Source organism: Peromyscus maniculatus, chromosome 22 (assembly GCF_049852395.1).
Source record: "Peromyscus maniculatus bairdii isolate BWxNUB_F1_BW_parent chromosome 22, HU_Pman_BW_mat_3.1, whole genome shotgun sequence".
Taxonomy (NCBI): domain Eukaryota; kingdom Metazoa; phylum Chordata; class Mammalia; order Rodentia; family Cricetidae; genus Peromyscus; species Peromyscus maniculatus.
In genome coordinates, this window is record NC_134873.1 from 2,618,089 (window position 1) to 2,629,839 (window position 11,751).

Here is an 11,751-nt window from a genome sequence, read left to right on the forward strand (position 1 = left end):
GGGGAAGGCACAGGCCTAACTGAGTTACAGTTACTTATTCGCCTGTGCTTGTGTGTGTGTTGGGGGGGGGGGTCAGAGGACCCGGCCCGGGAGTGAGAACGCATCCTTGCCCTCAGTAGTGTGGAGCGCAGGGATGGAACGCAGGCCATCAGGCGTGGCAGCCGTCGCCTTCGCCACTGGGCCCTCTCACAGACCCGCTGTCTCAGCCCTGCTCCTTCTACGGAGCCCAAGCTGGCCCCAAACTCACGGCCACTTCCCTGCCTCCGCCTACGCAGAGGCCGTGGTTTAATTTCACAGCCCTCACCTGCGGCTGGAGCGGGCCTGGGGGTGGGGGAAGGGGGTCCACGGGGTCCACTTTACCCCAGGGCCACCCTCAGCTCACCCCAGGGTCTTCTGTCCACTTTCCGCCCTTGAATTCGGATGTCTGGGGATATAGCGTTGTGCCCTCAGCCTATCTTTCTCTTTTGAGACAGGGCCTCATGTAGCCCAGGCTAGACTGTAACTCTCTATGGAGCCCAGGATGGCCTTGAACTGTTAACCCTCCGGCCTCCACCTGCCAGTGCTGGGCGTCTCTGACCATGCCGGATTCACAGGGTGCTGGGCGCATGCGTGCCAGCCTGGGCTGTGGTCCTTCTTTTACCTCTTACCTTGAGATCAAATTGAGTCCTGATCCTCTGGCCTCAGCTTGCAGAGGAGCCAGGGCTAGCCTGGGCCACACAGCCCGTCGGTGTCACTTCACAGGACACCAGACGCCTCATTTCTCACGGGAACGGTGGAGGTTCTCAAGCTATGGCTCCCGACTCCATCAGCACACCCCAGAATTTCAAAACTGAACACTTAGATTTTTTAAATTTTATTTTTATTTATTGGGGTTTTTTTGTTTGTTTGTTTATTGTTTGGTTTTCCGAGACAGGGTTTCTCTGTGTGGTTTTGGTGCCTGTCCTGGAACTCACTTTGTAGACCAGGCTGGCCTCGAACTCACAGAGGTCCACCAGCCTCTATTTTGCCTCCTGAGTGCTGGGGTTAAAGTTGTGCGTCACCACTGCCCGGCTTTGAATTAATCTTTTTGCATTTTATTTAATGTGTACGGATGTTTTGCCTGCGTGTATGTGTGCACCATGAGGGCAAAAGAGAGCTTCGGACGCCCCGGAACTAGAGTTACAGACCACGACCGCTGTGAGCCACTACATGAGTGCTGGGAATCGAACCAGGGTCCTGTGCAAGAGCAGCCAGTGCTCTCAACTCCTAAATTGTCTCTCCAGCTCACCCAGATTAAAAAGAAAATTATTTGAGGTGTGTGTATGTGTGTGTGTGTGTGTGTGTGTGTGTGTGTGTGTGTGTGTGTGTGCACGCGCGCGCGCGCGCAAGAGTAGGTTCACCTTCCAACATGTGGGTCCCAGGGATCGAACTCCTATCAGTGGTCTTGGCCGCAGTCACCTCCACCTGCCGACCCCTCTCACAAGCCCCAAATATTCAGACTTTTCACCAAACACTCCGCGGTCCTCTCCGAGCTAGCAAACCACACCGGGAACGCGCGGGTTAAAGCGAGCCCTGGACCTGCGTGATTGACAGCCGGGCCACAAGCGGAGCAATGAGCAGCCGGGATCGCGGCCCACGTGGGCTGGCGGCCTCCTGATTGGGCAGCGCCTGCAGGGACGGCCCGCGCAGCCCCGGGCCCACGTGCACCGGTGGCCTGGGCCTCCCGGGGAGGGTGCGGTGGGGGCGGGGCCTGGGGGCGGGGCCCGGGCGGGCGGGGCGGGGCCGGAGGGGTCAAATGGCCCGGGGCCCAGCAGGAGGGGCGTCCTCCGGCCTGAACTCCGCTGACCTCCGCGGCTTCCTCTGGGATCCCCTGGGCCTCCCGGGCCTCTGAGGTGGTGCGTGGGGGCAGCCTGCTTCCTGCAGGCGGTTTGCGCGCGTGGGGGAGCTGGGAGGGCGTGGACCCGCAAAAACTGACCTCAGCAAGGTGTTTGCCCAGGGTGAAGGATGGGAGAGTGCACCGAACGTCATTTGTCTGCGAAGTTCTTCCTTTAAAAACGTCTTACGGTTGTGCCTGAGTGTGTGTGTGTGAGTGTGTGGTGTGTGTGTGTGTGCGTGTGTGTGCGTGTGTGTGCGTGTGTGTGCGTGTGTGAGTGTGTACACACATATGTACACCCCACGCATACTTAACTAGTACGCCTGGCAAACTCCTGCTCGTCCCTCAAAACCCTCGCGACTTCCCGCATCCCTGGCTGCCCCCGGTACTCTAGTCTGGGTGTCTGAAGGGATGAGCCCCCCATGCTCGGCGGGGGTGGGGGTTCTGGAACTGCAGCCCCTGCGGTGGAGACGGGGCTGAACGAATGCAGACAGCGTGGGGAAGAGGCAGGGGCTTCCTCTGCAGCTGGGTCCTGACTGGGGAGGCTGCAGGGGTGGGTGGTGGGGCCCGCTTTTCTGTCTAAACCGAACCTGCTCCCTGCAGGACTTGAGACTTCCAGAATCTACAGATGACGTCCCTCAGCCAGAGCAATGGCGCCCTCGGCGGAATGGCGCCCTTGGTGAGAGGTGGTGAGGGGTGCAGTCGGCTTCCTCTCCTCACACTGGGTTATTGGGGGGCGCTGGAGACTTTGAGTCTCGCTGTCCCAGCCTGGCCTGGAACTCGCAATTCTGCAGACCTAGCTAGGATGACCACAGCCCCGCACCTGGGACCCCACTGCGCAGGTGAAAACAACCCGGGAAGACGGGGCCAACAGGCGTCCCCAATGTCAATCACCGGCGATTAGCACTTAGGTTTCACCTGGTCTGGCGGGCAGGGTGAGGGCCCGCCCACTGGAGGCGTGGTCAGGGTGGAGCCCCGCCTAGAATCCCCCAGTGACGGGCTGGGGGCGTGGTCAGGTGGAGCCCCGCCTAGAATCCCCAGTGAGGAGCTGGGGGCGTGGTCAGGGTGGAGCCCCGCCTAGAATCCCCAGTGAGGAGCTGGGGGCGTGGTCAGGGTGGAGCCCCGCCCAGAATCCCCAGTGAGGGGCTGGGGGCGTGGTCGGGGTGGAGCCCCGCCTAGAATCCCCAGTGAGGGGCTGGGGCGTGGTCAGGGTGGAGCCCCGCCCAGAATCCCCAGTGAGGGGCTGGGGGCGTGGTCGGGGTGGAGCCCCGCCTAGAATCCCCAGTGAGGGGCTGGGGGCGTGGTCAGGGTGGAGCCCCGCCCAGAATCCCACAGTGAGGGGCTGGGGGCGTGGTCGGATGGAGCCCCGCCTGCCATGCTGGGCTGTTGGCGCTCTACTGTGATTAATTGCGCACACCTTTAATCCCAGCACTCGGGAGGCGGAGGCAGGCGATGGATCAGAGTTGGAGGCCAGTGCAGTCCGAGCCGCTGCCTCAAAAAACAAAAAAAGGGGCTGATGTCCCCTCCTCCCTCTCCTCCTCCCTTCCCTAAAGGTCAAGGCAGTGTTAGGGCCTGTGCAGGAGCTGACTCCAGGGTAGAGGTTCTCAGCATGTGGGCCGAGACCCCATTGTCCGATATGCCGCAAATCAACTGTTTATGATTTGTAACAGTAGCGAAATTAGTTATGGAGTAGCAACAAAGTAGCTTTGTGGTTGGGGTCAGCACAGCCGTTTTTAAAGGGTCGCAGCATCAGGGAAGCTGAGAACCAGGGTCTAGATCCAGCGGGTTCTTCTGTGCCCGCCGCGTGGCTGGTCCTGTAACCCAAGAGTTCGGGGCTTGGAGAAGCTGGACCTGACTGGGCACCTTGGCGGGGGGCGTATCTGGGAGTTGGGGTGCCACAGTCTTCATGGTTCTGACCTTGGACCTTTCCAGCCTTTCAGCTTCTCGAAGAGGTACTCCTCCATCATGGAGCAGCTTCCGGAAGAACTCAACAGGTGAGGGGGCTCCCCTCAGGGCCCCCCTGGCACCCTCCAACCTCCACCCTCCCCCGCGTCCACCAGGGCAGCCCGCGGCCAAGGCTGGTTCCCACTGAAGTGTTCATTTTGTTTGGTTTTAAGCCAGGGTGTTGATTTTTGTAGTGGTGCAGACTGAGACAGGAGGATGGCGAGTTCCGGGCCACGCGGGCCACGCAGCCACCAAATCCCGTCTCCAATAAAGCAACGGCAAAAATATGTGCCTTGCATGTGCAAAAGCCCTGCATCAGACTTAGGCGTTTGGGGTGCCCCTTCCCTCTGTTTACGGACTGGGCGGCTCGCACTTGTGGGGTTCTGTCCCAGGGCAGATACAGGGGCTTTTTCTAGAAGGATCCTCAACTGCTTCTCTCCCTCCCCCCCCATCAGAGTCATCTCTGAGATGATGATCCAGCTGGACAACATCTCCAGCCTGGTAAGCCACCCCAGCGGCAGCCCCGGGGGGCGTGGGTGTGGCAGGGGGGGCGTGGGCAGCAGAGAGGAGACCTGTGTGTGAACCAGAGAGGAGGCAGAGGCAGAGGAGCAGGCAGGGCCCTGAGGGGCTGCATGCGGGAGCCGAAGGCGATGCAGTTAGCAGTGGTCTATTTAAAAATAAACAGCTAAGTGGTACCCACCTGTCTGTCATCCCAGCACAGGGAGATGAGGCAGGAGGATTCACCTCTGCTATAGTGAGTTCAAGGCCAGGCTGGGTTCCGTGGGCCTCTGTGGTCTCCACAGTTAAATAAACAAGATCAAAGAGGCGAAGGGGTTTGCTCAGGGTCACACTCAGGGTCACGCGCCCACCCACCCTTCGGCTGCTGTGATTTCAGGTGTCCAATATCAATCAGTCCTTTGGAGAGCATTACAAACAGGTGAGCGGGGGGCGTTCTGGGGGGGGGGAGATAAGATTCCAGGGAGGTGGGAGCCACAGAGGGCTGCAGACAGGAAGGAGGGAGTTGATTTCAGTCCTCACATCTAGCTGTGGCTCATCCTTCCTGCCCAGGTCCCCTGGAGCTCCAGGGTCAGGGCTATGCGCGGGTCCCAGGCATGGGCGGGAGACAGGCCTTGGGAGGAGCGCCCCCCTCTCCCCTCCCACCCCTGGCCCCAGCCAAGGCACGTGCGTCCTCATCCGCTTCCCCTCCCGCCACCTGGCCCCTTTCTCAAGGGCACTGGCAGGAAGGAGGCGCTGCCCGGGGCCAGATGTCACTGGCGGGGAGCCAGGGCCCGGGCGGCAGCTCAGCGGGGGCGTGGGTAGGGGGTGGGCAGCCGGGGATGGGTGGGCAGGAAGCCACCAGAGCATGGTGGTTCATTCAAGACCCTCGGCGGCCTCAGCAGCCACCGTTCGCCAGGCCAGCAGAGGCGCCGGGGAAAGAGCGAGGCCCGGAGACGGAAGGAGAGCCGGGGGGGGGGGGTGCCCAGGGGTGCCCAAAGCTCCAGGCAGGGGCTAGGGTGCGGGCCGCAGCTCAGGGTGGCCAGGAAGGTGCACTGAGCAGGCAGAAGGGATGGATGCTCCTGATTGGGAGAGGGACATTGTCCGGGCCCTCTGCAGGGGTCCTGTGTGGGAGCGGCGGGGGGGCGGGGGGGCGCAGGGCAGGGCTTGGGGGGCTGCAGGGAGTCCTGGGCCTTTCCCCCTGCCCGGGGAGCAGTAGGAGCCCTGGAAGGCTGTGGTTGGAAGAGCGAGGGGGCTGATCTGGCATCAGGTGCTCGAGCGAAGGATGAATGGGGGGCTGGGCGCTAGTCATGAGGGAATGATTGACAGGTGCGTGGGGCAGCCACTGCCTGTGGCTTGTGATACCCGGGCAGCTCCCTGCAGCTCTGCTTTTAACCGGCCCCCCTCCCCCCCCCCAGCCTCCCTCCCGGGTCCCTGCTGCACCAGCCCCCCCCCCCCTTCCCCGGGAGCAGCAGGAGGGAAGCCGCAGCTCCCCCTCCCTTCACGCTGAGCGCCTGGCTCACTAAAGCGCCAGTAAATTGCACATTAATGAGCCAGGGGGAGATCGCAAGGGCTCCCCTGGGCTTTGTGCAGCCCCGGGCCGGTGCTGCCCTGGAATCCATCATCCCCTCCCTGGGAGGCAGCTCCCTGGGACCCTGCCCTCCAGGGGGGGGGGGGGCAGGCTCGGCAAAAGCTCAAAGGGGAAGGCGCAGGGCTGCTGTTTGAGTCTCTGGGCCTCGGTTTCCCTATGTGCAAAATAACACCAAGGCCTTTAATCCATGCTGGGGACAAGTCCCAGGGCCTTGTACATCGAGGGCGGCGTCCCAAGCCCCACTGTGGTGTTAACTGCTTTTTTAGTGGAAGAGTTTTTGGGTTTGGGTTTTGTTTTGTTGTTTTTTGGAGACAGGATCTCAAACTCAGTATGTAGCTAAGGATGACCCTGAACTCCGATCCTCCTGTCTTAGCCTCCGCGGGGACAGGTGTATACTGCTGTGCGTGGGTGTGTAGAGGTGGTTTGTCCCGAGTGGCACAGCTTGCCTCTGTGTACAGAGAGGTTGCCAGGTGCCAAGCATCGCCACACACTCCCCTTCCCCACATTCAGTGCCTGCAGCGAGGTGCAATCCTAACTTGTTCTAGGTGGAAGACTTCTTCAAGCTGATGGAGATTTTCAGCAATTCCCCGCACATCCTGGATATGGTCAAGGTGAGTACCCACCCTGGAGCTGGAGGGGACAGGCACCAGCCGGTGGTGTGTGTGACTCACGAGGCCCCACGGGCTCGGTCCAGGCCAAGCAGGACTGGGCTGAGAAAGAAGCCAAGCAGATCCCAGAGGCCGCAGCCCCCAAGGAGCCCAAACCCAAAGCCACCCCGGGGCCTCAGCCGTCCACCAGACGACGCCAGTGCCTCTCAGAGGCTGAGGACCAGCAGGACCCACAGCCCGTGTGGGACAGGGAGCCCCAGTTCTGGAGAGACGCCCTGACCTGGGAGCTCTGGAAACTCCTCACGGATGGCCAGGACAACCAGCAGGCAGAGAGGGGTGAGGGTCCCTCACTCGCGGGGTGCGGGGAGCGCCTTGGGTGTCCGGGCAAACCTCATTGCTCTCCATCTCTCTCCTCCTTGCCTGTTGTCATGGCGACAGAGAAGCCGCTGAGAGGGGTGAGTACCCTTGGCTGAGACCCCACACACACCAGTTCGCCCTACAGTGTCCCCTCCTGTCCCCTCCACCTCACCCCTACACTGACCTCCCCAGGAGGATCCCAGCCGCAGCTCGGGGTCCCACTGGGTCCTGTGCCCCCCAGCTTGACCCAGTTCTGTCTCCCAGGAAAGGAAGAGCTCGTGCGTGAGCGACTCGGAACTGGAACTGGATCCTGAGACCAAGCGCGGCAGCCTGAGTGACTTATGTAGGAAGGCGGGGCCGTGGAGGGGCGGGACCTGGAGGGGCGGGGTCTGGGATGAAGGGGCGGGGCGTGGAGGGGCGAGGCCACGGGGGGGGGGCGAGGCTCCTGGGTGCCCCTGAATCCTGCTGTCCCACACAGCCCCTGTCCTGACTCCCTTGGGTCTGCTCGGTGATTCCCAAAAAGACATCAGCCAGCCCCAACAGGAGACCCAGGTGAGCAGGTGCCCGGATGCAGACATGGCGAGGCGGGGAGGTCCCAAGCCAGCAGGATCAGCTCCTTTCTTTGCACCACAGGAATCTTCTAAAAGTGCTGGTCTATTTCTGAAGCCCCTGTGAGTAGGGAGAGGGCAAAGTTACCTCCACGCTGCCCCTCCGTCCCCCACCCCTGCCCCTCCCTCCCCCACTCCTGTCCTCACTGGTGGTGGAAGGGGGAGGGGCCGACAAGAGGGCTCAGCAGGTAAAGGCGCTTGCTGATAAACCTGGACCTGAATTTGATCCCTGGGGTCCCCATGATTGAAAACTGACCCCACAAGTTATCCTGACCCCGCCCCCCCACACAAACAGACAAATTAATAAGTACAACGTAATGACAATTTTTAAAGGGTTGGAGAAGGAATCCCTCACTTAAATCTCAACACAGATTTTCCCAACCCCGTAGTTGGAGGAGGATGACTTGGAAAAGGGAGGATAATAATTCGGGCCGTCAGAGGGTGCATAGGAGTTTAGTCTGATTGTGCAAAGCATTTTAGACAGAGTGGGGAAGCGTATGTGCCTCCGGGAAGAATTAGAGTGTGTCTCCTTGCACTCGAGGTGGAGGCAGGGGGATCAGGAGTTCAAGGCCAGCCTTGGCTACATGGGGAGTCCAGCCTGGACCAATAAGACCCCCCTGTCTTGGAAATCTGACACCCCGAGACCCCGTCCGCAGGTGCTGGGACTCTGAGGACTTGGAATACAGTTGGAAGAGGCCCGGCGCGCCGTTCTCACAAGTGGAGATGGTCGCCGTCCCCCAGGCCCTGCAGAAGGTTCGCGTGCTGAAACACCAGGAGCTGCTGTTGGCGCTGGCCGTGAGCGGCTTCACAAGGCACGTCTTCACCTGTAGCCGGAGTGGCATCAAGGTGTGGTGCCTAACAAAGCAGGTGGCGGAGGACGAATTCCCTGAAAGCAACCTGCAGTGCAGCAGCCAGGTGATGGGCAGGGAAGGCGCCCGGGACGGGGAGCGGGGTGGGGGGCGGGGGGCGGAAGCCACCAGGGCGCATGGACGCTTGCTCACGGGCACCGCCCTCTGCAGGCCAACGGGGCGTACCTGCGCACCTGTCAGCTGTCCTCCAACAGCCGGACCCTGTTCGCGGGTGGACACAACCTACCTGGCGTGAGCGTGTGGGACCTGGCAGCGCCGTCCCTGTACGAGAAGTGCCAGCTGCCCTGCGAGGGCCTGTCCTGCCAGGCCCTGGCCAGCTCGGAGGAGAACATGGTCTTCGCTGGCTTCACGGATGGCATGGTCAGGATATGGGACCTACGGATTCGGGACGCGGTCAGGTGCGGACGGCTTTTCATGACCCAGCCCCTCACTGGGGAATTCTAGGCCGGCTCCACCCCACCCCACCCCAGTTCTCTTTTTACCTTTGGTTTAGGATAATGCTCATGTGACCCCCGTGCTGGCCTCAAGCGCAGAGGACGGCCTTGAATTTCTGGTCTTCCTGCTGCCTCCACCGCCTAAGCACTGTGTGTGCCTTGCGCATGCGTTGTATTACTCGTGGATGGGGGCCTGGCAGGGGCGCAGGACAACCTGCAGGAGACTGTTCTCCTTCCATCGAGTGGGTTCCTGGGAATGGAACCCGCTGAGCCACCTGGGAACCAACACTTTTGTTTTTATTCTTTTTCTGACACGAGTTCTCACTATGTAGACCAGGCTAGCCCGGTCTTTGGAGTGCTGGGATGACAGGTGCACCTTGCCGAGCCCTGCTCGGTTCTTGAGGTTAGACCATGTGACACTTGCAAGGCTGATAACTGAGCTCACTCTGTAGTCCAGTATAGCTCTAACTTGCAATCCTCCTGCCTCAGCCTCCTGAGTAGCCGGTTGGTTCTCCCTCTCCTATGAGACAGGTTCTCGCTATTATACCCACGCTGGCCTAGAACTCATGGCAGTCCTTCAGCCTCCCAGGGCTGGAATTCTAGGTGTGTGCCAGCACACTGGTGTTGGTTTGGAACATAGTTACCCATGAGGTGCAGGGACTTTGGGATGGCGTCACTGTCCCCTTCCTGCCAAAGGTAGAGGGCCACCTGCGAGTTGGCTTGGCAGTGAGCCTGGGGGACCTCAGGGACATGGGCCCCAAGGCAGGCTCACCGTGCGCTTTGCTGTCTTCTCTGGCTAGGGACCTCGAAGGCCCTGTTAGTGCAGCCAAGAGCCTCGTGGTCAAAGGTGACCATGTCTGGACGGGAGGTCTGGACGCCTGTCTGCGATGCTGGGACCTGCGGACGGCCAAGGTGTTGCAGGAGCACACGTTCCAGTCCCAGGTGCACAGACCCGGCTGGGGCTGGACGGACATGGGGTCGGGGGACGACATCCCAGGTCAGATAGATATAGATAGATATCTTTGCCAGCCAGGCAGTGGTGGCGCACGCCTTTAGTCCCAGCACTCGGGAGGCAGAGACAGGCGGATCTCTGTGAGTTCGAGGCCAGCCTGGTCTACAGAGTGAGTTCCAGGACAGCCAGGGCTACACAGAGAAACCCTGTCTGAAAAACAAGACAAAAAACCTTTTGTTATAATGGGCACGGAGGCAAGGACTCTCATCCCAGTACTCAAGCCAAGGCAGGAGGATGGAAAGTCTCTCTCCTGGGCTACATAGTGAGACCTTGTCTCAAAAGAGAAAGTGAGCCAGAGTTCAGTAGGTAGAATGCTTTCGTAGGGTGCTGGGTCCTATGTCCAGCATTGTGCCCCACCATGCCTGACACCCCATCATTGGGGAGGTAGAGGTAGGAGGGTCAGAAGTTCGAAGTCATCCTCAGCTACACAGGGACCTGAAGGATAGCCTGGGATACATGAGACTTGTCTCAAAGACTGTCGTCGTAAATGTTTTATGCTGGAGGTCAGGACCAGCATGGGCTATGTGGTGAGTCATTACAAGCTAGCCTAGGCTACAGAGTAAGACCTTGTCTCAATAAAACCAAAAAGGGAGAGAAACAGATTCTTTACTGTCCTGTTTGAACCCTGTAAAGGGAGGCATGGGGACTGTGACGGGAAACAGCCAGGTGGTGAGTCCTGGGGCCCTTGCCCTGCCGGGTTGGGGTCTGATCTCTCTGCCCTGTCACCCCAGATCATGAGCCTGTCTCTCAATCCCCTGGAAGACTGGCTGCTGCTGGGCCTGGCCAACGGCCAGCAGTGTCTGTACAACAGCAAGAAGAGAGAGGCGCTCACGGTGGGCACCAAGCACAAGACCATCCTAGACCTCAAGTTCTCCCCAAACGGTAAGGAGTCTCTGACCTTCCGGAAGCTTCCGCTCCGTGGACTCAATGCCCGATCAGTGCTTTGACACCCCACCACACTGCAACACCTTTTGTTTTTTCAAGACAGGGTTTCTCTGTGTAGCCCTGGCTGTCCTGGAACTCGCTCTGTAGACCAGGCTGGCCTCGAACTCACAGAGATCCGCCTGCCTGTGCCTCCCAAGTGCTGGGGTTAAAGGCGTGTGCCACCGCCTCCTGACCCCAACACCACCTATAAACACAAACCACCCTCAGGGATCAGAAGTTCAGGGTCATCTTTGTTACATGGGGAGTTTGGGGCTAGCCTTGGCTGTGAAAGACTCTCGTTAAGACACCAAAAGGCAGAACAGGAAAACTCCATTTGCTCTGCCTTTTTGGGTCTTTTGAAGCAGGTTCTCTCCACAGCCTCGGCTCGTCCTCAAACTCCTCAGTCCTCCTTCCTCAGCCTCCCGAGTGCTGGCGTGACAGGCCCTTGGCTGACAGATGAGAGAGGGTGGGGTCTTCTGTAACCTAACTGTCCCTCCACCTCCTCCCAGGCCAATGGTGGGTGAGCGTGGGCATGGACGACCTCGTCACCATCCACAGCATGCCCATGGGAGCGAAAATATTCCAGGTATTCCTGTGCAGGGTGGGACCCTGGGGGAGGTGGGTGTCAGTGGGGTCCTGGGCGGCACCCCCACGGGGACGATCCTAAGCTCCGGGCGGAGAGGAGCTGGGCTCAGGTGAATCCTGTGGGCTCACTCAGCCTGCATCTCACAGGTCCCTGAGTCTGCTACTGTCACTTGCTGTGACGTGACAGCCAACGGCAGGCTGATCGTCACGGGATCCGGGGACTGTGCCTCAGTGTACCAGATCAAGTACTGACAGCGTCGACTCCCATCTTCTCTTTCTCCCAGCGGCACGGTGGTGGGTGGTGGTGGGTGTGAGGATCCCATGGGTGCCCGACCCCTCATCACATGTAATAAAGCAATTGAGAAGGCAGAGACGGTCTGTTCTGTCCTCTGAAGGGATATTGTCCTATCCCTTTTTGGTTGGTTTTTTTTTTTTTTTTTTTTTTTTTTGGTATTTCGAGACAGGGTTTCTC

The 11,751-nt window shown here is 59.9% G+C and overlaps 1 protein-coding gene across 2 annotated transcripts; it reads left to right on the plus strand.

Moving 5' to 3' along the window:
- Positions 1-1,759: 1,759 nt before the first annotated feature.
- On the plus strand, positions 1,760-11,648 carry Tle6 (TLE family member 6, subcortical maternal complex member). Of its 2 annotated transcripts, none has more exons than XM_042267109.2 (17): positions 1,760-1,874; positions 2,472-2,531; positions 3,785-3,846; positions 4,252-4,297; positions 4,692-4,733; positions 6,428-6,493; positions 6,577-6,826; positions 6,929-6,945; positions 7,112-7,190; positions 7,326-7,399; positions 7,481-7,518; positions 8,112-8,370; positions 8,475-8,722; positions 9,559-9,700; positions 10,502-10,652; positions 11,204-11,280; positions 11,427-11,648. In XM_042267109.2, the coding sequence occupies exons 2-17, from the start codon at positions 2,481-2,483 to the stop codon at positions 11,529-11,531; spliced, it is 1,707 nt and encodes a 568-aa protein (XP_042123043.2). In that variant the 5' UTR covers positions 1,760-1,874; positions 2,472-2,480; the 3' UTR covers positions 11,532-11,648. The 2 variants fall into 2 exon arrangements, with proteins under 2 accessions (XP_042123043.2, XP_042123042.2); XM_042267108.2 differs by having other exon boundaries at positions 1,772-1,874; positions 2,456-2,531.
- The last annotated feature ends 103 nt before the right edge of the window (positions 11,649-11,751 follow it).

What these genes read in the sequence shown, in the direction of transcription:
- Tle6 (XM_042267109.2), top strand. Translation starts at nt 2,481, where the DNA reads ATGACGTCCCTCAGCCAGAGCAATGGCGCCCTCGGCGGAATGGCGCCC. An exon ending in ACATCCTGGATATGGTCAAG is followed by an intron (nt 6,494 to 6,576) that starts GTGAGTACCCAC and finishes GGCTCGGTCCAG; the next exon opens with GCCAAGCAGGACTGGGCTGA. An exon ending in CCTCAAGTTCTCCCCAAACG is followed by an intron (nt 10,653 to 11,203) that starts GTAAGGAGTCTC and finishes ACCTCCTCCCAG; the next exon opens with GCCAATGGTGGGTGAGCGTG.